This window comes from Pongo pygmaeus, chromosome 14 (assembly GCF_028885625.2).
Source record: "Pongo pygmaeus isolate AG05252 chromosome 14, NHGRI_mPonPyg2-v2.0_pri, whole genome shotgun sequence".
In the NCBI taxonomy this organism is placed as follows: domain Eukaryota; kingdom Metazoa; phylum Chordata; class Mammalia; order Primates; family Hominidae; genus Pongo; species Pongo pygmaeus.
Window position 1 is genome coordinate 109515289 of NC_072387.2, and position 27886 is coordinate 109543174.

The window sequence follows — 27886 nt, forward strand, 5'->3', positions numbered from 1 at the left end:
CTGAGATCAGAAAAGGATTTAGAGGTCATGCGGACGAACTCCCTTCGTTTAGAGAGAGGAAGCTACGGCTGGGAAGGCCACAAGGTGGTCGTTAGTTATTCTGTATTTGGCCTAAATTTGAGAGACAGTCCCCTCCTCTCTCCCCAAGGAGGCCAGACAGAGTCATCAGTGTTATCAAAGGCGACTCTGCCAGGAGGTGAGGCTGGGAGGGTTTTGTATCATAGCAGCAGGAGGGATGGATGATCTCAGAGTGGAGTTCTATCTGTGCCACTGTTTAAAAATCATTCCACAGAACTTCTAATATGCCTCTTTCTAAGTGCAGTATTCTGATGTCTTAAATCAGTGACACCGGTCCCGCTCAGCCTTTGAGACTCAACTTTGGTGAAAATAACCTGTATCGGCCAGACACCAAAAGGAAGGAAAAACCGGCTTCTGATAAAGAGCCTTTGGTGTTGATCACTAAAGAAGAATTCAGCTTCATTTTCCTAATCATTCCTGCTCCTTGCAACGTGAAAGTTATTTACATGTTATGGTAAACCATAGGTTGATTAGATATTTTCATCCAATATCTCCTTGGGTGTGCCTATTTGCCAAAAAATGAGCCAATACAAAACCCAAATATTTCTAAGTGAGAGTTATTTACTCACTCACTATCACAATTACAATTACAATATCATCACAGTTACAAAACCATGTGGTGAAACTGTAACTCATTTCTTCAGGGGACCTGTATTTGTTGAGAGCCACATTGGCTAAGATTTGAGCATTCAGGTCATTTACAGTCTGGCCCCAGACAATCCCTCGGATCCCCACTGTGTTCTCTCTGCCTGCTCTACTCTTCTTCTGAAGACTTTCACTGATTCAGTCTCCACCACATTCCAGGTCTCCATTCCCTATTCTGCAAAGCCCCCCAGCTCCCTGCCCTCTCATGCAGAAGGAATTGCAGCAATTCTGTGCCCGTTCCCCCATACCACCCGTGGACCACAGAACCCATCCTTTCCCCTATCTGTCTACCTCTTTCACTACACAGATGACTTCTCTGAAAAGTTGTTTGGCCAGGCTCAGTGGCTCGTGCCTGTAATTCCAACTCTTCAGGAGGCTCAAGGCAGGAGGATCACTAGAACCCAGGAGTTCAAGGCTGCAGTGAGCTATGATCATGCCACTGTACTCCAGCTTCAGTGACAGAGTGAAACTCCATCTCTACAAAACTGTTTTTTAAATTTTCTTTTATTGTGGTTGACGGGGTTCAAGACACACTTCCTCCAAATATGGCACCTTGGCATTTGAAAAACAGCAGAAGCAGGAAGCTCTGTCTGACTTTTCTCCTGCCCTTCTCCCTTGAAGCAGGTTATAAGACTTTTTTTTTAGCCACCACACCTGGCTAATTTTTGTATTTTTAATAGAGACAGGGCTTCATCATGTTGGCCAGGCTGATCTCAAACTCCTAACCTCAGGTGATCCACCCGCCTCGGCCTCCAAAAGTGCTGGGATTATAGGCGTAAGCCACCATCTTATATGTATTGAATACCTGCCAGGTATGAGTCACTGAGCCAGGTGCTGGGGGCACAGTAGCAACAAGACATTTAAGGTCCCTGCTCTCAAAGAAGTTATGGTCTCATCCTACAGAAGGTGTTTCTAAGTCAAGACACCAACAGCCTTTCTCCCAAGGGGGCTGCCCAGCGCATCACTAGCCCTGCCCCCCTAAACAACAATACTGCATCCCAAAGCCCACCTGATAGATGGTTAGTCATCCCATCCCACCCCACCTTCTGAGAACTGCTGGGGAAAGGCACAATAAAGAAGTATTAGGTCGGTGCAAAAGTAATTGCGGTTTTTGCCATTATTTTCAATTCTGTAAGTTTTTTGAGAGCAGGGACCTTATATGTCTTGTCACTGCTGTGCTCCCAGCACCTGGCTCAGTGAATCCTACCTGGCAGATATTCAATACATATAAGATGAAATTGTTCTTGCCATTACTTTGAATGGCAAAAACCGCAATTACTTTTGCATCAACCTAATAAATTCACAAACTCATATATCGACATTGTGGTGGAGATGACCAGGCACTGTGACAGTGAAATAGATGCGGGGGGCCGTGGGGGATCTTTAGGTTATTAGCACAGGCCCCTGTGAGGAGGTGGCACGCAGGGCTGAAGGTCCTGGAGGATGAGCAGGTGTAGCCATGAGCATTCTGGGGATGAGGAACGGTATGTGTAAAGGCCCCATGGTGGGAGACAGCCTCGTGGACTTAGAAAACACAGACAGAAGATGAGTGGGGCTGGAGATAAATTGGAGAGGCTGGCAGGGGCCAGACCGTGTGAGGCTTTAAGGGTCATGCGGAAGAACTCAGATTTTATTTTAAAGCCACCAAAGGGTTTTAAGAAGGGAAGTGATGCAATGCAATAATAATGAGGAATAGTTAACACTACTGAGAACTTGCTTAGATTTTAAGTGTGCACTCTCTATGTATGTGTAAACTCAGTCTATCATTATAACAACGCTATTAGGTGATGAGGTATTTATACCCCCATTTTATAGATGAGGACACAGAGAGCTTAAGAAACTTGACCAAAGTCACACAGCAAGTCAACTCTGGAACTAGGAGCTGCGTCATGCTTTTAAAAGGTCAGCCAGGTTTTATGGCAAAGGGGTGATTGTAGGAGGGAAGAATGGGAACAAGGAGGCTTTGAAATAACCCAGGTAAAGGATGATGATGTCCAGAATCAGACTTGAGTGAAGCTAGTGCAGCCCCAGCCTGGGATGCAAAATTTAAGAAGTCTCAGTAATTACTGCACTCCAGCTTGGGTGACAGGGCGAGACTCCGTCTCAGAAAAAAAAAAAAAGGGTAAGTAATATTGGCCTGGTGTGCTGGCTCATGCCCATAAGCCCAGCACTTTGGGAGGCTGAGGCGGATGGATCACTTGAGGCCACGAGTTCGAGACCAGCCTGGCCAACATGGTGAAACCCTACCTCTACTAAAAATACAAAACAATTAGCTGGAAGTGGTGGCACTTGCCTGTAGTCCCAGCTACTCAGGAGGCTGAGGGATGAGAATCACTTGAGCCTAGGAGGTGGAGGTTACAGTGTGTAAGCTGAGATCGTGCCACTGCACTCCAGCCTGGGCGACAGAGCAAGACTCTGTCTCAAAAAAAAAAAAAAAAAAGTAATATTCTAAACTAAAAACGAAGATAATGGAAAAACCCATTATGAACAAAATATCAAAATTTTAATTAAAGACAGGATTGGTGTCACTGAAATTGCCTTTGCCTCAGGCTTCAGTATGGCCGGGCCGGGCACTGGCTGGGACTAAGGTGGTGACAAGAAAGTGACCAAATTGGAGTAGACAGGCGAGGCCTGAGGTGGAGCAGGCATGGGAGCTGGGGGAGGGCACCAAGGGGTTGAGCAGTCTCTCCTGTTGGTATCGAATATAACAATAATTCTTAGGCTCAGCAGAAGTTTAGCATTCATGTTCCCAGTCACCTGGACTTTTCCAAATCTTGGAACCCACTCTGGCTGAACAGGCTTTTGTTTGTTTAAACGGCCACTTTTTGCATCCAAGAGCACAAATCAGCTTCCACTGGAAGGTTCTGAGAAACGGTTTCAGGTGTAAGTCTAGAGCATGAATGGAACGGAGTCACAGCTGAAAAAGAAACATGTCGAGCGCCAAGGAAAAGACATAGTTAAGGGGTAACGTGGGCCGGGGCAGGTGAAGGTCGGCAGGCGGAGGCCGGCTGGATCAGGGAAGGTGAAAGAAGAGGCGGCGGCAGGGCCCAGCCTGTTTTAACGCCTCGGCGTTCTCACCGCTGCAGAACGACTGCAGGGGGCAGAGTAAAGAGCTGCTGTCAGTTTCCCTGCCCAGAGAGTGCCAACAGCTGCTCTGACCTGTTGCAGGCATGTGTGTTCCAGGATGTAGCCTTCCTGCATTCTCTTTGACCACTCTAGATTAATTGCTAACCAAGATATGCACATGGTGGGGCTCACAAAGTGTTAGGCGGTATTTTAACAACAAAAGCTGCGAAGAAATCCCTAGAAATGTTGGCTCTTCTGGCTGGGAAAACGCAGTCTGTCAACAGTTGCCTCAAAAACTCAGAAGCTCAGGGAGAGTTGGATTCGGTCACCAGAGAGGCCCCTCAAAGAGGCGCCATCCATTCAGATCCTCTGCTCTGTCCCCCATGACAGCGGGGACGAAGGTCCTGAGCCCTGGCCGGGAGGGCAGTTGACCTCGGGACTCGCCGCGGGGCGGAGCGGGTGCTGGGAGGAAGGAGGGCGTGGCTGGCGGGACGGGGCGGGGCGAAGACAGAGCGAGGCGGGGACTGGGACGAGGGTGTCGCCGTGGGGGCGTGGAAAGTGGGGGTGGGCGTGGCTAAAAGCAAAGGGCGGGGCGCGCGCGTCGGGAAGATGGCGCTACGTCTGCTGCGGAGGGTGGCGCGCGGAGCTGCGGCGGCGGCGCTGCTGAGGCTGTGAGTGCAGGTCCCCGTTCCCCGCCTTCCCGGCCCGGCTCGCCGCGGGTCGGCTCCTGTTGCAGCCGCGCGGGCCGGGTGCGGCCTCCCCAAGCCCTCACGGGAACCCAGCTGGACGGGAGCACCGTGCGCCTCCCACGCGCTGGCTCGACCTCGTCCAAGGTCGCTGCCGCCCGCGCCTCCCTTTGGGAGGGCCCTTGTTGCACCCGGAAAATGGGTACACGCCTTAGGTCGAGTTACCTGGACTCAGCCCCAGGAAACAAAACTGCCTGCCTCCCACAAATGGCAAACGTGAACGCGCCAATCTTTATCTCTGAGAGGCGGCTTGCCTGGTGAAGAACACCTGCGGTTCGTTTAACACAGCGGTTCCCAAACGGTTTGGTCTCAGGACCCGTTTACACTTCTAAAAATAATTTGAGGACCCCCAAAGCTTTTGCTTATATCTGTGGATTTTTGTGGCATGAGGAATTAAACCAGAAATTTAAAAAATATTCACTTAATAACAAACCCATTAACTTTTAATACAAATAACACTTTAATGAATAACTATTCTCAAAAGAAAAGTGAGAAGATTGGCTCATGGTTTTTATATTTTTGAAAATTTCTTTGGTTTAATAAAGGACAGCTGGAGTCTCATTTCAGCTGTTTTGGAGGAAGTATTTGAAAGAAATGCTGGGCTCATGCAGATGCAGATACTAGTTGGGAAAGGGAGGATCAAGCAGACCCTCTCAGCGGGTCTCAGGGACCCCCTCAGGTGTCATTGGACCACACTTTGAGAACCGCTGGTCTCATCACTTGCCCATCGCCTAGGTATGTGCACGTACGTGGTCTCATTTGGTTCCCTTGACCACCATGTGAAGAAGTTGGGTGTCATGTTTATAAAGATGAAAAAACAGGGTCAGAAAGGTTAAGGATTCTCAAAGCCCTATGACCAGTAATGAGAGAGTTTGGTGCAAACACTAAGTGTATGGCTCCTGGTCTGGAACTTCTTTATTTTTTTTTTATGTTTATTTTTTGAGACAGAGTCTTGCTCTGTCACCTAGGCTGTAGTACAGTGGTGCAGTCTCGGCTCACTGCAACCTCCACCTCCCGGGTTCAAGCACTTCTCATGCCTCAGCCTCCCGAGTGGCTGGCATTACAGGTGTGCACCACCATCCCCGGCTAATTTTTGTATTTTTAGTAGCGACAGAGTTTCGCCATGTTGGCCAGGCTATTCTCGAACTCCTGACCTCAAAGGATCCACCGGCTCAGCCGCCCAAAGTGCTGGGATTACAGGCGTGAGCCACCATGGCCGGCCTGGTGGTCTGGAACTTTTTTTTTTTTGAGATGGAGTTTCGCTTTTGTTGCCCAGGCTGGAGTGCAATGGCGCCATGTCAGCTGACTGCAACCTCCGCCTCCCAGATTCAAGTGATTCTCCTGCTGCAGCCTCCGGAGTAGTTGGGATTACAGGGCGTCTGCCACCATGCCCGGCTAATTTTTGTATTTCTAATAGAGACGAGGTTTCACCATGTTGGCCAGGCTGGTCTGGAGCTCCTGACCTCAGGTGATCCACCCGCCTCGGCCTCCCAAAGTGTTGGGATTAAAGGCGTGAGCCACCGCACCCGGCCTGGGTCTGAACTTCTTACGTCTTCTTGCACTGTGACTCTTCAGTCACCCATGTCCTATGGGAGGACCCACCTAGTCTTATGCATCCCACTTTCCCATTTCCTCCACTGCCCCTGGTACAGGGGAGTCACCCCTCGCCCCAGAGGAGCCGCTCAGGCAGTGTATCCAGGCTGGTCCAGAAGGGTCCTTTCCTGGCTCCTTTTGAGGGGGCCAGCCTCTGTGGCCTGTTCAGTAGCGGGTCCAGTGAGCACACACAGTCCCCAGGCCAGTACGCTGGGGGTTAACTCACAGTGCTCCTCACCCCCCTTAGCACACTGGCTCCGTTCTCGACATGTCTACCCGCTGAATATAGGATTCTTGATTGGCATTTTTTTTTTCCTTTGAGCATTTTAAAGCGTATTATCTCACGGTCTTCTTGCCTCCATTATTCTAATGAGAATTCAGACGTTAATGTTATTAGGGTTCTATGTAAGTGATGAGTCATTTTTTTTTTTTTTTTTTTTTTGCTTGCAAGATTTTGTCTTGGTCTTTCAGTGGTTTTATTATGATGTGTGTGGATCTGTTTGAGTTTATCCTCTTGGAAGTTTATTGAGTTTCTTGGATGTGTATACATCAAATTTGGGAAGTTTTTGGCTATTGTTCTCTCAAAAAAGTCTACTCTCTTATCCCTCTCTTCTCTTTCTGAGGCTCCCATTGCATATATGTTGGTGTAGTTGATGGAACCCCACAGGTCTTTGAAACTGTTCCATTTTCTTTCTGTTCCTCAGGCTGAACAATGTCAATTGACCTGTCTTTTTTTTTTTTTTTTTTGAGACAGAGTCTCGCTCTGTCACCAGGCTGGAGTTCAGTGGCGCGATCTCAGCTCACTGCAACCTCTGACTCCCTGGTTCAAGCTATTCTCCTGCTCCAGCTTCCCGAGTAGCTGGGATTACAGGCACGCACCACCACGCCCAGCTAATTTTTGTATTTTTAGTAGAGACAGGGTTTCACCATGTTGGCCAGGATGGTCTCGATCTTCTGACCTCGTGATCTGCCTGCCTTGGCCTCCCAAAGTGCTTGGATTACAAGTGTGAGCCACCATACCCAGCTGACCTGTTTTTAGGTTTGCTGATTCCTCCCTCTTCCAGCTCAAATCATTTTCATTTTAATCCAGAACTTCTTTCTTTTTGGAGACTGAATCTCACTCTGTCACTCAGGCTGGAGTGCAGTGGTGCAATCTCAGCTCACTACAACCTCTGCCTCCTGGGCTCAAGCTGTCCTCCCACCTCAGCCTCCCACATAGCTGGGACTATAGGTGTGCGCCACTGCACCTGGTTAATTGTTTATATTTTTTTGTAGAGACGGAGTTTCGCCATGTTGCTCAGGCTGGTCTCGAACTGGGCTCAAGCAATCTGCCTGCCTCTGTCGCTCATAGTATTGGGATTACAGGCATGAGCCACCATGCTCGGCTCTTTTCTATACTTTCTATCTCTTCATTGATATTCTCTATGTACTGAAACATCATTCTCATACTTTCCTTTAGTTCTTTTTTTCTTTCTTTCTCTTAGAGACAGAGTCTCCAGGCTGGAGTGCAGTGGTGAGATCGTAGCTCACTGCAGCCTGCAGCTCCTGGGCTCAAGTGATCCTCCTGCCTCAGCCTCCCCAGTAGCTGGGACTACAGGCACACACCACTATGCCCAGCTAATTTTTGAATTTTTTGAAGAGACAGAGTCTTGCAGTGTTGCCCACCATGGTTTTGAACTCCTGGGTTCAAATGATTTTCTTGCCTTGGCCTCCAAAGCAGTGGGATTCTAGGCATGAACGACTGCACCTGGCCTCCTTCAGTTCTTTACACATAGTTTCCTTTAGTTTTTTGAACATACTTTAAATAGATGATTTAATTAGTAAGTCCAACATCTAGACTTCCTCAGGGACAGTTTGTACTGACTACTTTTTTCCTGTGTGTATAGGTCATACTTTTTTTTTCTTTGCATGTCTTGTATATTTTTGTTGAAAACTGGACATTTTAAGTAATATAATGGTGCAACTCTGGAAATCAGATTTCTCCCTTTTCCCAGGGTTTATTGTTGTTGTTGTTTGCTTAGTGACTTTAATAAACTAATTCTGCATCGTATTCTTTGTCATGTGCAACTACCGAGGTCTTTGCTTAGTTAGCTTAGTAATCTAACAATTAGACAAAGATTTCCTTAAATTCCTGGAAACAGTAAGTCTCCTAGTCTTTGCTGAGGGACTGTGTATGTGTCAGGACATGTCTTCAACATTCAGCCACAGTTTGTCCTGCTTGCACAGAGACTGAAGGTTAGCTAGACGTGAGCACTTAAGGTCTTTCCTTAGCAGGTATACAGCCCTGCACATGTGCGTGGCCTCCTGGAGTCTCAGGAACATGTCACAACTTTTCAGAGCTCTATATGGATATCTCGTCCTCCATTTTTGCCTTTTAAGTGTTTTGGTTAGCCTGTTGTTTGCCCTAACTGTTATCTTCCATCTCAAGTAGCTGCGATGGTAAATAAGTACTTCTGATTGTTTGGACAAATGCCCTCCGGGAAAATATTATTCCCACTGTGCAAGCTCTGAGTCAGCTCAAATAAAGACAGTTTTACAAGTAGGGTCTACCAAGGAATCACAAAACAGGTCAAATAGTGACATTTTCCAGAAATGGGACTTTCCCCCTCTAGTGGCTGTCATGCTGCTGGTTTTCACTGTGATGGGGGCTATTGATTTTCAAGTCTACCACAGAGCTGGGGAAGAGGGATAGGGTAAACTAAACCCCCATGACAATTGCTGTTCTTACTGAGATTCATCCATTTTTCTTAAATAAATGAGCCCTATATTGCTGCAAGTCTTTAATTTCTAGAATTCTGAAAAAGTTGATTCTGACAATTTTTGCCAATATTCTCATTGATTTTATGGAGGATGGGATTTTCAAAGGTCCTTTTTCTGTCGTTTTTGCTGAAGTCAGCCTGCATAGAGTTTTGATCGAGTGGATTTGAATTTATAAATTTTTTTTGCATCTGTTGTGTTGATCATAAGGCTTTTCTTCTTCAGTGTGTTAATACGGTGAATTACAGTGACTGACTTTTTAAAAGTTAAGCTGATCATTGCATTCCTGGAATAAACCCCACTGATGTGATGTATTGTTTGGATTGCATGTGCTAAAATTTTGTTAAAATTATTTGTATCTATGTTCATAAGGAATATTAGCCTATAGTTTTCTGATATTACCTTGGTCTGGGTTTGGTATTAGGATGGTGATGGTCACATAGGATGTGTTGGAGAGTTCCCGCTTCTATTTCATGGAACAATTTGTGTAAATTTGGTAAGATTTTGCCTGTAAATGTTTGCACCTGCAGTTTTCTTTGTGGAAAAAGTGTTAAACTACAAATTTAGTTTCTTTAATAGACATGTTGCCATTCAGATTATCTAGTTCTTCTTGAGTAAACTTTGGTAGTTTGTATCTTTGAAGGACTATGTCTGTTTCATCTAAGTTGTCACATTCATGTGCCTAGAGTTGTTCATGCTGATTCCTTATCCTTTTTCTTACAGCTCTACAAAGGTATATTCCACACAATTCACCCTTTATAAGTATATGATTAAATAATTTCTAGTAAGTTTATAGGCCCATCACTACAATCCAGTGTTAAGCCTCCCTCCAAATTTCTATCATCCCCCAAATTCTCTTGAGCCCATTTGCAGTTAATCCTTACCCCTGCCTCTAGTCTGTCATCTTACTGTGTGTCATCCATAGTGATGTGTCCTCTTTCATCCCTGATATTTGTAATTCTTTTTTCTCTGTTTTTTATTTCATCAGTCTGGCTTGAGTTGTATTGCTCTTTTTAAAGAACCGTCTTTTCGTTTTATCGATTTTTATCTATTTTTTTTCTGTTTTCTATTTCATTGATTTCTGTCTCATGTTTATTATTTCCTACCTTCAGCTTACTTTGGGTTTAATTTACCCTTTAGTTTTTTAAGGTGGAAATTTAGATAATTAATTTTAGACCTTTCTACTTTTTTTTTTTTGAGACAAGATCTCGCTCTGTCACCCAGGCTGGAGTGCACTGATGCAATCTTGGCTCACTGCAACCTCCACATTCTAGGCTCAAACAGTCCTCCTGCCTCAGCCTCCCAAGTAGCTGAGACTACAGGCATTAGCCACCATGTCTGGCTAATTTTTGTATTTTTTGGAGAGACGGGGTTTCGCCATGTTGCCCAGGCTCGTCTCAAACTCCTCGATTCAAGCAGTCCACCCACCTCAGCCTCCGAAAGTGCTGGGATTAAGGATGTGAGCCACCACACCCGTCCGGGGTCTACTTTCTAAATATAAGCACTCAGTTATTACTTTTCAGCCATGCTTGGTGGCTCATGTCTATAATCCCAGCACTTTGGAAGGCTGAGGTGGGAGGATCACTTGTGGCCAGGAGTTCAAGTCCAGATTGGGCAACATAGTGAGATGCTGTCGCTACAAAAAAATTTTTAAAAGTTAGCTGGATGTGGTGGCTCGTGCCTGTGAGCCTAGCCACTTGGGATGCTGAGGTGGGAGGACTCCTTGAGCCTGGGGATTTGGGGTTTCAGTGAGCTGTGATCATACCACTGCACTCCAGCCTGGGTGACAGAGCAAAGCTCTATTAAAAATAGTAATAATAAAATTCCCTCTAAGGATTATTTTAATTCCCTCTAGCAAATTTTGCAAGATTTGTGATACCTGTAATCTCTTTTCATTTGTTATGTTGATACTCTGTTTCTGTTTTCTAAAGTATTCAGTAGTAAGACTCCAAAAAAAAAAGGGCTCCCTGGCTGTATGTGTTCAGTGGTAGCAGCCAAGGAATGTGCCAGGAAGCTACTTCACATTTTGTAGTGCCATGGTGGAGAGGAATCTGGTAAAGAAAAAACCAGATGAAGACAGTTTAGAGAGGTGACAACTACAAGCTAAGTAGCTGAGACTCTGGGTCAACAGGAAGGGGGCAGTGTGTGAGGAAGCAGCAGGGCCGTGGAAGGTGGCTGAGGGGCCTGGATGGAGTTACCTGTCAGGGTCCCAATAGGCCTTTTGTAGGGTTGGCTTCATCTTTGAAGCCTCCTGAGGTTACCGTGACAACCACTACTGTCCCTCTGTACTGCTGTGAGGCCACTAAGGGAAAAAGGGAGGGAAGGGACCCAAAGGGAGGACGGAGGTGGGAGAAGAGGGAGCGATGGAGAGAGAAAGGCAGAGAACAATGGAAGCAGTGAGTGAGAAAGGGGAGAAACTTCACTGAAAAGGAAGCAGGGTAAATATGACTGAGAAATGGAAAAATGATCACATTGAAAAGAACTAACTCAGAGTAAGGATGAATGTGTGTTCTTTGCTGCTTGAACTGGTATTAAAAGGCCAATGTGAAGTGTTAGATATTTTAAAATGTTTATTGGTATCATTAGTTGACTTCAGTTGCCCAAATGCATGGTGAGAAAGGGGATGTGTAAACAAAAATGATATTTTGGATTGTGAGGCAGAAAGTCATTTTAAATGGCCCTGGGAGGCAGAGGGACCAATCCTCTCAGTCACCTGGGACTGTCCTGGGTTTAGCATGGAATGTCCTATGTTCCCAGAAACCCCTTAGGTCCCAGCAAACCAGGATGGCCATTCACCATAGCGGTGGGGAAGTAAAGGGCTGTGGATGAAGATGGATACTTATTAGGAACAGGGAGGAGGGTGGAGTTGGAGGGGATGAGTGCAGGGCAGGATACAGAGCCCAGAAGGAAAGGAATTGACAGAAGCTGGGAGAAAAAATAAAAAGACCAGTGGTCCAAGATGGTAGACCACAGGTTCAAGAACTGGAGCAAGAGTCTTCTGGAATGGCCTCCATTCTAGAACCGAGAGAGAGTATTCAGAATGCTTTAATGGAGAAAGAAGGGCCAATGCTGAGAGTGGGGCTGAAGAGAAAAGAAAGGAGACCCTGCGGGAGCAGGCAACACCAGGAAGGCAGTTGTGTGCACGTCGTGCAGACTGGGAGTAGCCTAGGGGTAGGGGACATGCCTGGGCTGGACAGTGGAATTGGTGGGAAATCAGATTTCCCTGAGCAAAAACCAGTGGGCAACAGCCAAACTGGTGAGCAAGAACTGGCTGTGGTGGCTGGGCCCGAATTGGGAGCTACACCTGCCCGGGAGGTCTCTGCCAAAAACTCAGCTGTGCCGTGCCTGCTGAACAGCCTCACCTTGGCCTCTGGCTCTGTTGCAGCTTTGTGGGGCTCGTGCTCCTACATACCGTTATCCTGTGGTAGAGTTTTACCGTGCCCCAGAGCCATCTAGAGGACGTCGGGTCATCCACATGCTTTCTGTGGGAGAGGCCAAGGAGTCAGGGGGAGGCCGGGACCTGAAGATCAACTCTTTACTGCAGAGATCCCTCCCTCCCTCTCTGTCCCATGGATCCAGAGGGAAGTTGAGGACAGTTTCATGCCACATGCTTGACCCGACTCGACTGAGTAACTGTGGCCACTGAGAAGACTGTCCTTGCAAGGAACTCTCCTTAGTGCCCGTATTCTGCAGAATGTCTGAGTGGCACGAGTGCTTCATTCGTCTAGAAATATTTCATGGTAGTCAGTTGCTAATAACAGGATATCTGCAGGTGGTGTGTTCTCAGGAGGCACACCTGAAGCCTCGAAGGTGAGGACATAGACATGGCTGTGGGTGAGCCTGTGCCAAGACATGACCCATATCCATAGGGAGTGCCCTCAGGGCAGCTGACACCGCTCAGCCTCAGCAGTCTCCAGTGATAGCTTCGGAACAGCCACGGTCTGACTGATATACTTTCTGAAAACAGCCTTTGGTCACACAGTTCCCTAACTAAATGTGGTGGCCACTCTGTAGGAGTTGCCATTCTATGCGGGACTCCCTGTGAGGAAGCCCGTAGGTGCTGGTGGCTGAAATTTAGGAATGCAGGTTTCTAAGAAGGCTGGGAAAGGCAAGCTGGGCTCCTTGGGGAGGAGCTATTAGTAGGTTTAATTAATTTTTTTAACATATAAAAAGTTGTTAATTATAAAAACAACATTTTTTTCTACCCTGAGTGCAGCTGGAGCTGTGTTCTGCTGTTACACATTGCTCATTAATTCCACACATTGCTCACGATCCTGTGAGGTTTAGAATTTTATTAGACAATAAAGAAGATATCAAGGAAATAATATTTGTGGTTTCATATAGGTCACTTGGGTATGAATTTAAATCCACTGTAATTCAAACAGGTTTAATTTATTTCATGTTGCTACTTGAATGTGTTATAGCGTATCAATTAAATAACTCACTTGAATGACGCAGACTTGAGATTCATTCCCTCCTTCTCTCCTTCCTTCCTTTCTCACCCCATCCTCCCTACCGTAAACCAGGTTTAGAATAGCTGTTAATTTAGCTGCTTCGATTTTTTGTTGTTGTTGTTTATTTTGAAATGGAGTCTCACTCTGTCGCTCAGGCTGGAGTGCAGTGGCACAATCTCAGCTCACTGCAACCTCTGCCCCCTGGGTTCAAGCGATCCTCCTGCCTCAGCCTCCTGAGTAGCTGGAATTACAGGTGCACACCACCACGCATGGCTAATTTTTTTATTTTTATTTTTTATTTTTAGTAGAGATGGGGTTTCACCATGTTGGTCAGGCCGATCTTGAACTCCTGGCCTTGTGATCTGCCTGCTTCGGTCTCCTAAAGTGCTGGGATTATAGGTGTGAGCCACCACGCCTGGCTTTTTTTTTTTTTTTTTAAGACTGGTGCAGCTATGTTTCCCAGACTGGACTGCAGTGGCTATTCGCAGGTGTTATCATAGCTTACTGCAGCCTTAACATCCTGGGCACCAGTAGCGCTTCTTCCTCAGTCTCTCTAGTAGCTGGGACTGTAGGCATGTGCTGCCACACCCAGCTGATTTTATGTTTTGTTTACGTTTAAGGATGTTAACCTAATCTAGGAGCAGTGATGATGTTCACTGTTGTTCCACGTGACTCTAGCACATATATATTTGTATGTGTATAACCACAGTTGTTCATTTAGTCTGTTTCCAGGTTTTCTTGGGAAATGCAGAGAAAAATGTTCCTATCCCCAAATCTCTGTGGATACCCTTACTTAAGTATTTGGAGGCAAATTTCTATATGTGAACTTGCTGGGTACAGACAGTTGAAGCCTTTTGATGCTTGCTGTCAAATCACCCTCCGCAAGGCTGTGTCGATATATCCCTGGATGGTGTATGCCTTTTGAAGGCTCATCTGTCCCATTTCCTTGCATTAGGAGACCCATGCACACTGAAGTAGGCACAGACTGTCACGCAGGTCACCTGACTGGCAGCATCAGACCTAAAAAGGCCTGTTGGCTACCGCGACAGCCTTGGCTGTCACACTGGGCCCGCCCATGGGTGTTTCTGTAAATGGCCATGAACCTCTTCTGAACTACACCACATGTTAACATCTTTCTCTTAGTTAGGTCTTTGAGATTGGCAGAGGTGCTCTATTTAATAATAAAGGAATGGGCTGGGCATTGGTGGCTCACACCTGTAATTCCAGCACTTTGAGAGGCTGAGGTGGACAGATCACTTGAAGTCAGAAGTTCAAGACCAGCCTGGCCAGCATGGTCTCTACTAAAAATACAAAAATTAGCCTGGTGTGGTTGCGCATGCCTGTAGTCCCAGCTACTCAGGAGGCTGAGGCAGGAGAATTGCTTGAACCCAGGAGGTGGAGGTTGCAGTGAGCCAGGATCATGCCACTGCACTCCAGCCTGGGTGACAGAGCGAGACTCAGTCTCAATAATAATAATAATAAAATAAAGGAATGAAAGTTTCCTTAGAAAGTAAGGATTCTATTTTAGTAGAATACTTGCGTGGGCAAGTCTGTCTTAACTGTTTCTCCTCACTGTGTCTAAGTGAGAAGGAAGGATGACCCTGGTGTCTGTATTTGCAGGACACTTTTCAGTATTAATATTCAGAACCCCAAATATTGAAAATTGTAAAAGGCAGTACTTGCTACTTCATTGTCCCGTTGCCACCCCCAGTAAAATGAGGGTCTTAGTTTAGCGGAAGACTGTGTTCACTGTTTAACAGTTCTGCATTGCTAAAAATTGGCACTTTTTTTTTTTTTCCTAATAAGGGCCTCTCTATGGACCTTTTTAAAGTTTATATGGTCATTAAAAACATCATTGCACACATATACTTTGTACCACTTTGGAAGTAGTGCAGGCTTGTTTGAAAGCATACACTTGACTTGTCTTCTTACTTAATCGCACAGTATTCTTTGTGAGAAGGTTGATATGCCCACATTATTCTGTGGCCAAAAACAAAAGTTTAGGAAATGAAAACAGCAAACAGAAAACCCCATGCCAAGTGCTGTTTTCGTAGTGAGGCACTGGAGGGCGCTCTAGCAATGGGAGATGCACGCAGTCTCTGCAGTCTGCGTGCTGCCCTCACGAACGCCTCTTTCAGAAGATGTCAGAGTTGTTTTTTCTGTTCATTTTAAGGCAAATGAAAGACACATGGATGGTAGAGGAAATATTTCTATACTGACCTATAAACGGTCCCTTTAAAAGTTTATGAGAAACTGAAGAAGTAGCTCTGTGCTCCAGCCCTCCTTATGACCTGCTCTCTCCCTAGCCTGTTGCAGCCTCACCGGCCTCCTCTTCTGGGCTGTGTCGTCAGCCTGAAGCACTCTGTCCCTTTGTGTCTCAGCTCAAATGTCACAGATCAGAGAGGTCTTCCTTGACCACCCTGTACAACATAGCCTCCACCCCGCTAACCAGCCTCTGCACTACCCTGTCCCTTTGCTGCTGTTTTCATTTTTTCCTGTTGCCCCATTTCCACCAGACATATCACATGCTTATTTGTTTATTGTCCGCCTGTACCCTACCCCAGCCCCCAGATATTCATGAGAGCAGGGACTTGGTTTATTCCATTGCTATTATATATCCAGAACCTAAAACAATCCTTGGCAGTGCCTGATATAAATTTGCAGAAGGAAAAAAGAACAGATTTAGGAATGAAATATTTTGAGTGTTTCTAAAGATTTAGTGGATTTTTTTTCTTTATTGTGGTAAATTATACATAAGAAAATTACCATTTTAACTTTTTTTTTTGAGATGGAGTCTCGCTGTGTCCCCCAGGCTGGAATGCAGTGGTGCGATCTCAGCTCACTGCAACTTCCACCTCCTGGGTTCAAGCAATTCTCCTGCCTCGGCCTCTGAGTAGCTGGGATTACAGGTGCCCGCCATCATGCCCGGCTAATTTTTTGTATTTTTAGTAGAGATGGGGTTTCACCATGTTGGCCAGGCTCGTCTCGAACTCCTGACCTCAGGTGATCTACCCGCCTTGGCCTCCCAAAGTATTGGGATTACAGGCATAAGCCACCATGCCCAGCCCATTTTAACCATCTTTAAGTGTACAGTTTAGTGGCATTAAGTACATTCACATTGTACAACTGTCACCATCCTCCATCTTCAGAACTTTTTAATTTTCCCAAACTGAAACCCTGTGCCCATTAAACACTAACTCCCTGTTCCCTTCCCCCCACCCAGCCCCTGGTAACCACTATTCTCATTATTTTCACAGTGAATTTGACTACTGTAGGTACTTCACATACATAGAATCACATACATAGACTCCTTTTGTGTTTGGCTTATTTCACTCAGCATAAGATCTTCCAAGGTGCATCCATGTTATAGCAGGTATCTGATTTTCATTCATTTTTAAGGCAAATAATCTATTGTGTGCCTATTCCGTATTTTATTTATCCATCCATCTGTTGATGGACATTTGAGTCACTGCCACCTTTTGGCTATTGTTAGTGCATGTTCTATGTGGAGCACAGAAATGTGATGTTTAAGTTTAAGCCTAAAGTAGATTTCTTTGAATTATACTAGCCAGTCACAGATCACTCCTGGGTAGTACTATGGTTTGAATGTGGTATCCCTTCCAAAATTCGTGTTGAAACTTAATTCCCATTGTGGTATTAAGAAGTGGGGCCTTGTAGGAAGTGGTTAAGTCATGAGGACTGTGCCTCATGAATGGGTTAGTACCATTGGAAAGAGGCTTCAGAGAGAGTTTTCCAGTCTTGCCCTTCTGCCCTGCGCCATGTGAGGACACAGCAACAAGGCGCCATATTGGAAGCAGAGAGCAGCCATCTGTAGACACTGAGGCTGGCACCTTGATCTTAGATTCCCCAGCCTCCAGAACTGTGGGAAGTAAGTTTCTGTTGTTTATAAATTAGCCCAGTGTGTGATACTTTTTAAAATAGCAGCATAAACAGACTAAGACAGGTGGTTTCTACTTTTAGGAAAATATTTTTAGTTCATATTAAGATAGAAACTTATTCTAGCTCCTAAAATTCAGAATTGTTTTAATATCCTCAGGTGCTCTTTAATTTTTTCTTACAATTGTCAAAAACAAGTTTAAAATCAAGTTACTAACTCTGCTATAGGCAGGAAGCTCCTAGATAGATACTCTGGGGTTCAAGTCCAATGCTGACCCGCAGTTGGCCCTTGACCTTGTTCAAGGCCCTTATCTAGATTGTGCCTTATTTTTCTCACCCAACAAAAGGAGGATGGACAGGTTTCTTCCTGCCAGTTGACATTCCAGAGTCTAGAAAGGAATTGTTGCCCTCAAGTAAGACGACCTTGGGGAATTCAGAAATATAAAATATATAGCTTTTTGAGCTCTAGGTTATTTTGGTCCATTTGAGCTCAGTTTGACCAGAGATTGAAGATAAAAGCTCTGCCTCCCCCAAACTCATGGGTACAGCCTGCACTCAATTGGTTTTACCACCTTCTCCTGACATTAAGGGAGATTTTTTTGGTTGTGTGTTGTTGACCCTTTAGGTCCTCAGAAGGGGCGGTGCCCTCATCGTGTCTCTGCCTGCAGCGGGGAGTGCTACCAGGCACTTTGTTCCAGTGACTTATGATGGACACACCACAGCGCCTAGGGGTTAGGATTCTAAAATAATTCAGGTGTACGGAGATGCAGAACCTAAAAGAACTCAGGAGAAAGAGAAGGTAGATATCCTAAATTTTAGTCTGATTTTGACTCAGAAGTGGATACCTGATTTCGGCCTACATCTCACCTCTTTCAGTTTTTTTCTGTTCCATTTGGGTTCCCTGCTCACTTGGAACCCTCAAGCTGGCTTGCAAATGCCCAGAGCCACAGTGCTCTCGTAGGGTGTGCCTGTTCTAGGGCCCATCAGCCGGCGGTCCACCCAGGGATGACCAGTGAGCCCAAGAAAACAAGCAGTGCTCATGTCAGATGTGTAGCCTTCCCAAGTGCTGTACATTTTAAGAAATGCCTTCACTGGGCATGGTGGCTCATGCCTGTAATCCCAGCACTTTGGGAGGCTGAGATGGGCAGATCACGAGGTCAGGAGTTCGAGACCAACCTGGCACATGGTAAAACCCTGTCTCTACTAAAAATACAAAAATTAGCTGAACGTGGTGATCACACAGCTCTAATCCCAGCTACTCAGGAGGCTGAGGCAGGAGAATCGCTTGAACCCGGAAGGCAGAGGTTACAGTAAGCTGAGATCCTGCCATTGCACTCCAGCCTGGGTGACAGCAAGACTCTGTCTCAAAAAAAGAAAGAAAGAAAAAGAAAGAAAAAGAGAAAGAGAGAGAGAAAGACGAAAGAAAGAAAGAAAGAAACAAAAAAGAAAGAAAATGTCTTCTGCAGACACCTTAACTGCAAAGGAGTCAGCCAGTCAAGAGAATTTCTCCTCTACCAGGAAGAGAATATGGGTATAGGAGAGGCTTGGAGTGTCTCTGCCATCCCTCATGTCCTCTGGACTAAGGCCCAAGCTGTGCGTTTGAATCATCAGTGTGTACTTGTCCTGCAGAACATCAGGAATTTACCACGTAATCTGGTGACATGCCTGCACCGGGGGACTGGGAGAATCCTTACCGTTAAACCTCTTCTCCCCACCCCTTAACACATAAATACACTTTTTAAGCTTCCTAACGCTGCACTCTGATCATGGTGCCCACCCCCTTGGACAGCATAAATTTCCCAATGATCTCCAATTACCTGCCGCATAAAGTCCAGGCCCCTTAGCGTGGCATGTACGCACCTCCTCACCCATCCTCCATCTTTTCATTTCCCCCCCAGGCCGCTTACCTGTGGCCCACATGCGCCACTCACCATGCCCCTCCCTCTCGAGTCATCAGTGCCACTTCCTCCTGGAAGCCTTCTTTCCCTGGACACCTCAGCCAGCCATGTGTCTCATCCCTGAGAGCCCTAACCTCTCTGCTGACTTTTGCCACCCTTCCCTGTGTTAAGGTGATCGAGATGTAGAACTCCCAGCCGTCTTTGATGCCTCCTCTCCTCTCCCACCCACACCCCATCTGTTGCCAGGCCTGTTGATTTTCCCCTTCAGGTGCCAACTCTTTTTTTTCATTGTATTAGTTTCCTATTGCTGTTGTAACAGATTATCGCAAACATCATGGTTTAAATTAAGCTTGTCCCTGCAGCCTGTGGGCCACATGTGACCTGGGATGACTTTGAATACGACCCAACATAAATTTGTGAGCTTTCTTAAAACATGAGATTTTTTGGAGATTTTTTTTTTCCCTTTAGCTTATCAGCTGTTGTTAGTGGATTTTATGTGTGGCCCAAGACAATTCTTCTTCCAGTGTGGGCCAGGGAAGCCAAAAAAATTGGACACCCCTGGTTAAGTTAACACAGATTTGTTAACTTATGCTTCTGCAGGTTGGAAGTCTGACCTAGGTTTTGTGGGCTGAAACCAAGGTGTTTATAGGGATGGAGAGCCTTCTTTCTGGCAGTTCTAGGGGTGATCTGTTTGCTTGCCTGTTTCAGCTTCTAGAGGCTGCCCACATTCTTTGGCTCCTGGCTCCTTATCCATCTTCAAAGCCAGCCCCAGTGGACTGAATTCTTCTCCCCATTGCTGCCATCTCTCGGGTTCTGTTGCTTCTGTCGCCCTTTTCCACTTAGAAGGACCCTTGTGATTATGTTGGCCCCACCTGGATAACCTAGGCCAGTCGCCCCAACTCAGGGTCAGCTGATTAGCAACCTTCATTCCACTTTGCCATGTAACCTGACATATCAATAGATACTGGGTATAAGGACGTGGACATCTTTGGGGGCCGTTATTCTGCATACCCATCCACTGTTCTAGATTCAGGTTTGAACTCTTGGAATGACCATCTCATGGGCTGAGTTCCCTCATTGCCTCTCATGTTACGTGCTGCCAGCATAGATATTAAGATGTACATTCTGTCATCTAGACCTGTTGGTTCCAAAAGTATCTCTTGGATCTGTCCTTTTCTTTTTGTCTCCATTGCCCCTGCCCTAGTGGTCATCTGTCATCTGGACCACTGTGAAAAAGGATTGTTTACATGTACGGGTGCTCCTCCAAGCAATATTTAAGTGTACTATTCAAGGCTGTTTTAGTACATTCACAATATTGTGCAACCGTCACCTCCATCTAGTTCCAAAACGTTTTTATCACCGTAAAGGAGAACTCTGTATCCATTGAGCGGTCATTCCCCATTCCCTCCTCTCCTCAACCCCTGGCAACCACCAGTCTATCTTCTGTCTCTGTGCATTTACCAGTTCCTTTGTATGGATATAGCAGTACATTTTGTTTATTTTTTAAATTAAGTTAAATTTTTTAGAGACAGGATGTAGCTCTGTCATCCAGGTTGGAGTGTAGTGGCACCGTCACCCAGGCTGGAGTGTAGTGGCATGATCATAGCTCACTGTAGCCTTGGACTCCTGGGCTTGAGTGATTCCTCCTGCCTCAACCTTCCAAGTAGCTAGGACTGCAGGCATTCACCACCCCACCTGGCTCATTTTTTAAATTTATTTGTCAGTTGATGGACATTTGGGCTGTTTCCACTTTTTGGTGATTGTGACTAGTGCTGCTATAAACATTCATGTACAGGTATTTGTTTTCAGTTCCTTTGGGTTTATACCTAGGAACTGCTGTGCCATATAGTAATTCTATGTTTAACTTTTTGAGGAACCACGAAACTGTTTTCCACAGTGGCTGCACCATTTTACATTCCACCAGCAATGTACAAGAGTTCTGATTTCTCCGCATCCTTGCCAACACTTGCTATTTTCCATTGTTTTTATTGCAGCCATCCTAGTAGGTGTGAAGTTGTATTCTCGCAGTTTCTTCCAAATCATTTTTAAATGTACAAATTGGCTAATTTCACTTCTCTGCTTCATATCCTTCCTATTGCATTTATAATAAACCCTGGCCCCCACCTTGGACTCCGAGGAGTGTATGATCTTCTCCCTCCTATCTCTTTCTCTCACTGCCTTCTATGCTCCTCACTCAGTCCACTTACCGAGCGTCATTGGCCTTCTCCTGTTCCCTCAAGCAGGGAAGGCAAACACCCATGGGCTTTTATTTATTATTTCTTTATTTATTTTTTAACACTTCCCTCCTTAGGTCCAGAGACCATGGGCTTTGAGGCTCAGGGGATTCAGATCCAAGGTCCATTTAGAAGTAAATGATGAGATGAGTTGGGCACTGTGGCTCACGCCTGTAATTAGCACTTTGGGAGGCCGAGGTGGGCAGATCACGAGGTCAGGAGATCGAGACTATCCTGGCTAAAACAGTGAAACCCCATCTCTACTAAAAATGCAAAAAATTAGCCGGGCGTGATGGTGCACGCCTGTAATCCCAGCTACTCGGGAGGCTGAGGCAGGAGAATTGCTTTAACCCGTGAGGTGAAGGTTGCAGTGAGCCGAGATCATGCCACCGCACTCTAGCCTGGGCAACAGAGTGAGACTCCATCTCAAAAAAAAGAAAAAAAGATGAGATGATGCATTGAATGCTAGGTATGGCGTGTACGTAATTCATAAGAACACCAATAAACAGTGGATGTAAAAAGCAACATCAGATAGATACCTAAAGGCCATGTCTTTGGAGCAGGGGTGACCACTTGAAGCATCTCCTCCCTTCCCTGCCTTTTTCCTCCCTCAGAGCACCCTGTTCTTCATTGCACTTATGATTTGTCACCAGCTATGAATCTGTGCATCTCCCTGTTATGTTTGGTCTCCTGCACTGGGCTGGAAACTCCACGTTCACCCTTTATGCCTGTGCCCAGCACAGTGCCTGACACAGTAGGCACTGATTAAATGATTCTTGAATGACTGCATCATCATATGGTCACAGTAAACAGAATCCATCACTAATTATCTATTTGACATGAGCGGGTGGAAAGGCAAAGTTTTTATGCATGAGTGTGGGTGTATGTATGTTTTCCTAGATTATAGATTTGTCTAAACATTCCTGCTAATTTTAAGATATCAAATCTGAAGTTTCCTTTTTGGCTTGAATTTTTGAACATAGGCCAAGGCTGTTTTTAGATTCCTCAATATTCTCTCTTTTGTGAAAGAGTTTTCAAAAGTATAAACGGCACATCTTCCGTACAACTGGTTTACATTGTTGGTTTATGCAGCTGAGTTGTGGGCAGAGGGGAAACCTCAATGTCGGAATGTGGCTTTACCCCAGCGCTGAGATATCCCCAGGAGAGCTTGGCCAGTCTGAGTCCATGTGGCCTAAAGGTCCTCCCTAGCCAGTTCCCTGTCCTGCCTACATTCTGCTTATTTCAGAACTTCTCACCTGTTGAACACACAGCCCTTCCTCAACACGGGACCAGCTCAGCATCAGGAAGCTGTATTTTAAGAAAATCATAGTCTTCCAGCTCAGTGGAGGCATCTTGGTGGGATCCAAAATAACATCCGCTTTTATCTTGAAATTCTTTCTGTTTCTGGTTTTTCCCCAACTCTTATCCTTCCCCCACCTTCACCTCAGACACTCCAGGTTATTACTGAAATTAGGCATGATAGAAAGTGTGGACTCATAGGCTCAGTTCTGTTGCCTCCTTATGGCCAGCGTGGGGAAGAGCTCCTCTGCTCTCGTGCCTTCTCCATTGGAGCTCGTTCATCACCTTGGCCTGTCTTGGGCTGAGTCCCCGACTTGGGAGTTGTGCTGTTCGTTTGATGTCTATCGGGCTGTAAGCTCCTTGAGGACCAGGCACCATGTTTAATCACCCCTGTCCCTTCTGGGAACCTGGGGGAAACTGCTAACCGGCGTGGCTCTGAGACCTCGCATGGCCCCACACATTTTTTTCTGTGGGAACCACTAAGCATTAGCAACTAGCGAGTGATCAGCAGGGATTAGCAGCGTTTAGGCTCCGCAAACATTTAATGTGCTAATTGAGGAGCCCAGGGTTCGGCCAAGGAAGCGATTTACAAAGGTAGAAACAGGACTGTTGACACAGGTGCATTTTATTAATTACTGTTTTGGGGGAATTAGTAAAAATGTTAATAATTTGAGGGATTATTGTTAATGAAGGATAAGAAACTTCACAACCATATGGTTTACTACTTGATGTGATTTTCCCTTTTTTAAAAAAATACTTTTAAATCTGGGTTTTAGTAAGGACAAGCCATTTCTTGCAGAACTTATTGATTGTATTACATAGGTAAATCGAAAAATATTTCCTAGAACAATTTTTTGTAACAAAAAATTCTAAAACATACCAGTAGTATGAAGTAAGAGGCACCTATGGCACATCTTTGTATTATTCAGTCCCTCCTTTATACATTCTTCTGACAAGAACAGGAGTCATGCCTCCCAGGCTCCGAGTCCCAGGCTCCGAGCATTACTGAGGCAGCTCCTAAGAAGAGAGAAGGGAAGAACATTTCCTGAGGATCTTTGCTGTGCCAGGTTCCAGAAGGTGCTTTGGCGCATCTCACGTGAGATATGGGCTCCTTTTGCCTGCTGTCTAAGAAGTGTGTGGTGTGAGGTGGCTGGCTGCGTGGAAGAGACCTGGGAGGACTAATTCCACCAGTATTGTGTCTTAGTCTTCAAGTGGCCAGTGCAGTACCTTGACCTGTGGTAGATACTGAATAAATGTTGACTGAAACAAAGATGCCATGGCCAGTGGTGAAGCAGGGATCAGTGCAGCATGCTGTGGGAATACAGAGGCAGGGGTGGCTTTTGGAGGGCACCTGGATCATTCCCAGGGAAGCTGCCCTCTGGGCAGAGTTTAAAGTATGGCGGAGGGAAGAGTGTTCTTGGCAGAGGGCGCAAGGCCCAGTAGGGGAGTTATGAGCAGGTAATTGTGGAGTATGGGATTCCCAGGGGCTGGGCATGACATTGAGAGCAGGGGAGGTTGAGGCCAGACTGTGAAGGGATTCCCAGGCCAGCCCCGGACTGACTTCAGATTTACATCCTGTTGGCAACAAGGAGCCAGTGGAGATGTTTAATCTCTTTCGGCCTCCATCAAGTTAGCCTTTCAGTCTGTAACCTGGCCTAAGTGTTAGTCCCATGTCATTTGAACCCCTTGCCTTTCTCTTTTACTTAAATTACATTCACAGTGCGCTGTGAAACCTAATTGGAATAGACAAAACGTGATGGAACTCTGCAGCTTATGGGGCCAGTTCATGCTCACCTTAATGTGCTTATAATGTACATTTAAATACTGCCAGTTATTTGGAGCTTTCAGGTGACTTCACTTCTCTGTGTACTATATACTTCGCTTCCTACATCTGCAGTTAATTTGTTAAGAGACCTTAATGAGAAACTTCAAACAGTTTAAATGTCAATTACCAAAAAAGTGAGGTTTTCAAGTTCCAGTAATCTACCCGATTGGTCATCAGAATGTAGTCCCAGGTGGATGTAATTTAAGACATGACATTCCAGAGCTTCGGTTACAAAGAATTTATATATTTTGGGACTAATAAACTGGCTCCAGTGGTGGCTACACTTGCAGGATTGTCTGCAGTTATGACTCATCTAGTACCGGCGCTGCTCAGAACTTCTGTCCACGGAGTTCACACTGGTTTTGTGTTTGGGCTGATGCTCTTGAATCTGAAAAAAAGTGCATAATATGCCAGAAATGTAGTAAATATTGTGATCATTTCATTTTTTAATCCGACACTTTTGAGAGGAAAAGAGTATTCATCAGTACTTTATCATAGATTTAATTAATGGGATAATCTTTAATTTCTGGCTCAGACATCTGGATTTGTTTCTTGCCACTCCCTCCTTTTTTTCTGTGTTCCTTTCTCGTCTTTATTTTTGATGAAGATAAAATACTTAAAGAAAGCGTTGAATGTGATGATGAGTATTGTTTTAACAGAAAGTAAAATCAAAAGCATGCAGAATAAATTAACCTTGCATTTTCTCGGCAGGTCAGTTAGTGGGTGTTATATCCTTAGTTGTTGGTGCTACAAAGTAAATAATTTTTGGCAGCTGGTTTAGTTTTCACCACTTCTAAGCCTATGACAAATGGTCTTGGAAGATCTTTGGTCTTAAAAAGGAAAATGTTTTGTGTGCGAGTTTTAAGTTCAGTTTTGTTGGGTTTTGAAGGCTTTTTTATGTAAGCCACTTATGTGGCATTTTGTTTTATTTGAATTTGAAATTTTTTTTAAGTTTTAAAGCTAGAGTCTGCCACATTGAACTGTTTTTCACACTTGGCATTTAAAAGTTAATTTGCTTTTTCTGTTTTTAAAAGAGATTAAAAAACTAAGGTTTCCCCTACTAAGCATTTATTAGTCAACCGCTTTTGAAAATTGAAAAATTAGTTTGTATGGTTTTAGATTGTTTTTCTCCCAGGAGAAATAATGTTGCTACATAATCTCAGACCTGCATTCACGTATTTAGCCTGCCATAAGTCACTGTCAAAGTGAAGAAAATGCTGAAAGTTAGATATACCTGCACATGTGAATTTCATGTATTTTCTGGTAGTCAACTCTGTTTTAAAGGCTTTTGGGAGTTGTTTTCTTTCAGAAGCAGCCCACTGGTGCTGTATTTGGCATGTTTTGTGTTATTAAAACTTCATATAAATGCAGAGGTACTAAAACGTGAAGTTTACAAAACCCATCGGAACATTTTTACTTGTGTAGCTAGCACGATCACTTCTCCAAGTACAATAATCTTTGTGTTGTGAGCCTGTAGACAAAACTGGTGTCTGGCATATCTGATTGGAATGTGAAATTTAATATTTTCCACTAGTTATTTCCCAACATGCAAAGTGAACTGATACCCATTAAATGTTTATATTTAAGTAAAAATAGAGAGGATCAGTGGCTTAATCAGCTTTACAGCTGTGAATTTAGGAAGTGAATTCACATCACCCCTCTCTCCAGAGAGACGACTTGATGACTTACTCTCAGTTTCTTTAAGTGACATAGTAGACCTTGTTTGGATTAATCAGCAGCCTTGGGAGTTGGAGCAGTCATTTGCAATATTGAGTGGAAAAGTCAGAAGGCCGGGAGTGAGAGACTCGGCCTCATCCTTTCCCTGGAGGCTCCTCACCTGTGAAGTCGCACAGGATGGTAATAAAATCGTAGGAGCTCATTTTATGTGAAACCATGAGCAGCCTGAGAATTCAGGACTGGCTGCCTTTCATACTTTAAGACACTGGAAGGTGTCATTTATAAGCATAGAGAGCCTGCAGGAAGGCAGAACAGGCTTGTAAACTGGAACCTGAGGCTCTGGACAGCAATCAGTGTGTAATAGAGTTTAAAGTCTTAGGTTATCAGAATCACAAATGGGCCTTTAAGTGTCGTGGGCAAATCCCAAGAAACATCTGTCTATAAAAGGTAGGTACAATGGCCAGTTATTTCCTCCTGGTTATTGTGATATTGTTGTTTTCTGTTTCTGCCTTTGTGGATGGGAGTGGGGAGAGACAGGGAGGGGCCCTTGCTACAAGTGTAAGAATAAAATTGTAAATATTTGTGTTAGTTGAAAAAAAATTGACTATGGTAAGTGTCGCAGCTAATGTAGGGTTTTTTCATCTTGACACAGCGACTGCCGCCCAGTTCCTGCTGCCTTGTTCGTGGACTCTGAATTCCACTGCTGGGGCAGGCGTGTGTGACAGGCAGAGAGAGCCCTGGGGTTGGGGGAACAAGGAAGTGTTTCCAGTTCCCATTTGGCTTATGCATTGGAGGGTTCCCCAATGTGGGGACAGCGTCCAGGTTCTTGGCCTGTGGAAATGACAAATGGCCCTGACAGTGGGCTATCCCAGCTTCAGTGTTTCTGTTCAGCATCCTGAGAGTGGTTCTTTATCTGAAACCATGAAGAAAACCAGAAGATTCGAGAATTGAAGAACCCATTCTGTAGACGTTGCCTCCTGACAAGTACAAATGTGTCTGTTGAAATCTCAGTGCTCCAAGTCCCCATCTATCCGCCTTCCCCCTCCTCCAGGTGTTAGACAGGTTACCTGATTGCCCCTGGTTGGCCCTCATCCCCTCCCATATCTGGGCAGTGCTCTCTGTGCTGTGGGGTTGGGTGGTCCTCCTGCTCCTGGGTCGTATGGCATCCAGAGATGCTGATTCCATCTGCAGCTCCTTCTCTACTGTGGACTTCACTGCTTGTCTCTTTCTCTGGCCACTAGGAAGCATTTATTCTGATTCTCATGGGCAGCTCAAGAGGCTTCCCACAGGGGGAAGGGTAGGCCTTTAATATTTCTGTCTTTCATCTCAAAGTCCGTTTCTTTAAAGTGGACAAAGATGGGATTGCGCTGGAGAGAGGTGGCCCCAGCCCAGGAGATCGTGTTGTCTGGGTGAAACCACTGCACCCTGTGGTCCCTGGGCTCCTATTGCTCAGGGTTCCTTTTTAAAGCCCACTTGTTAAGACTTCTTCCTTTACGGAGGAGATGTTGTGCTTGCCCTCTTGTGAGGATCTCACAGTGTTGTAGCGCCTCTCCTTGGAGATGGTATTTACTGGTTTGAGGGTGACCTCTGCCAATGGACCTATTCAGTCACCAGGTATGGGGCCTTCTTCAGTTGTGTTGTCGAAGAGGCTCTGCTCACCCCTGCCCTACCAGATCTGAGAAGTGCCTGAAGTTAGTTGGATGTAGCTTGTCTGCCT

At 45.3% G+C, this 27886-nt stretch overlaps 1 protein-coding gene across 4 annotated transcripts in view; it reads left to right on the top strand.

Annotated features, from left to right (window-relative positions):
- Nucleotides 1-4370: 4370 nt before the first annotated feature.
- The window catches only part of CLYBL (citramalyl-CoA lyase), a 299050-nt gene continuing 275534 nt past the window's right edge, over nucleotides 4371-27886 (top strand). For 2 of the 4 annotated variants that reach the window (XM_054446029.2, XM_063651078.1), the window contains exon 1: nucleotides 4372-4460. In XM_054446029.2, the coding sequence (XP_054302004.2) occupies nucleotides 4399-4460 (62 nt within the window). In that variant the 5' untranslated portion in view covers nucleotides 4372-4398. Of the gene's footprint in view, nucleotides 4461-27886 lie in introns of all 4 variants that reach the window. The other 2 variants (XM_054446028.2, XM_063651079.1) reach the window with 2 other exon arrangements.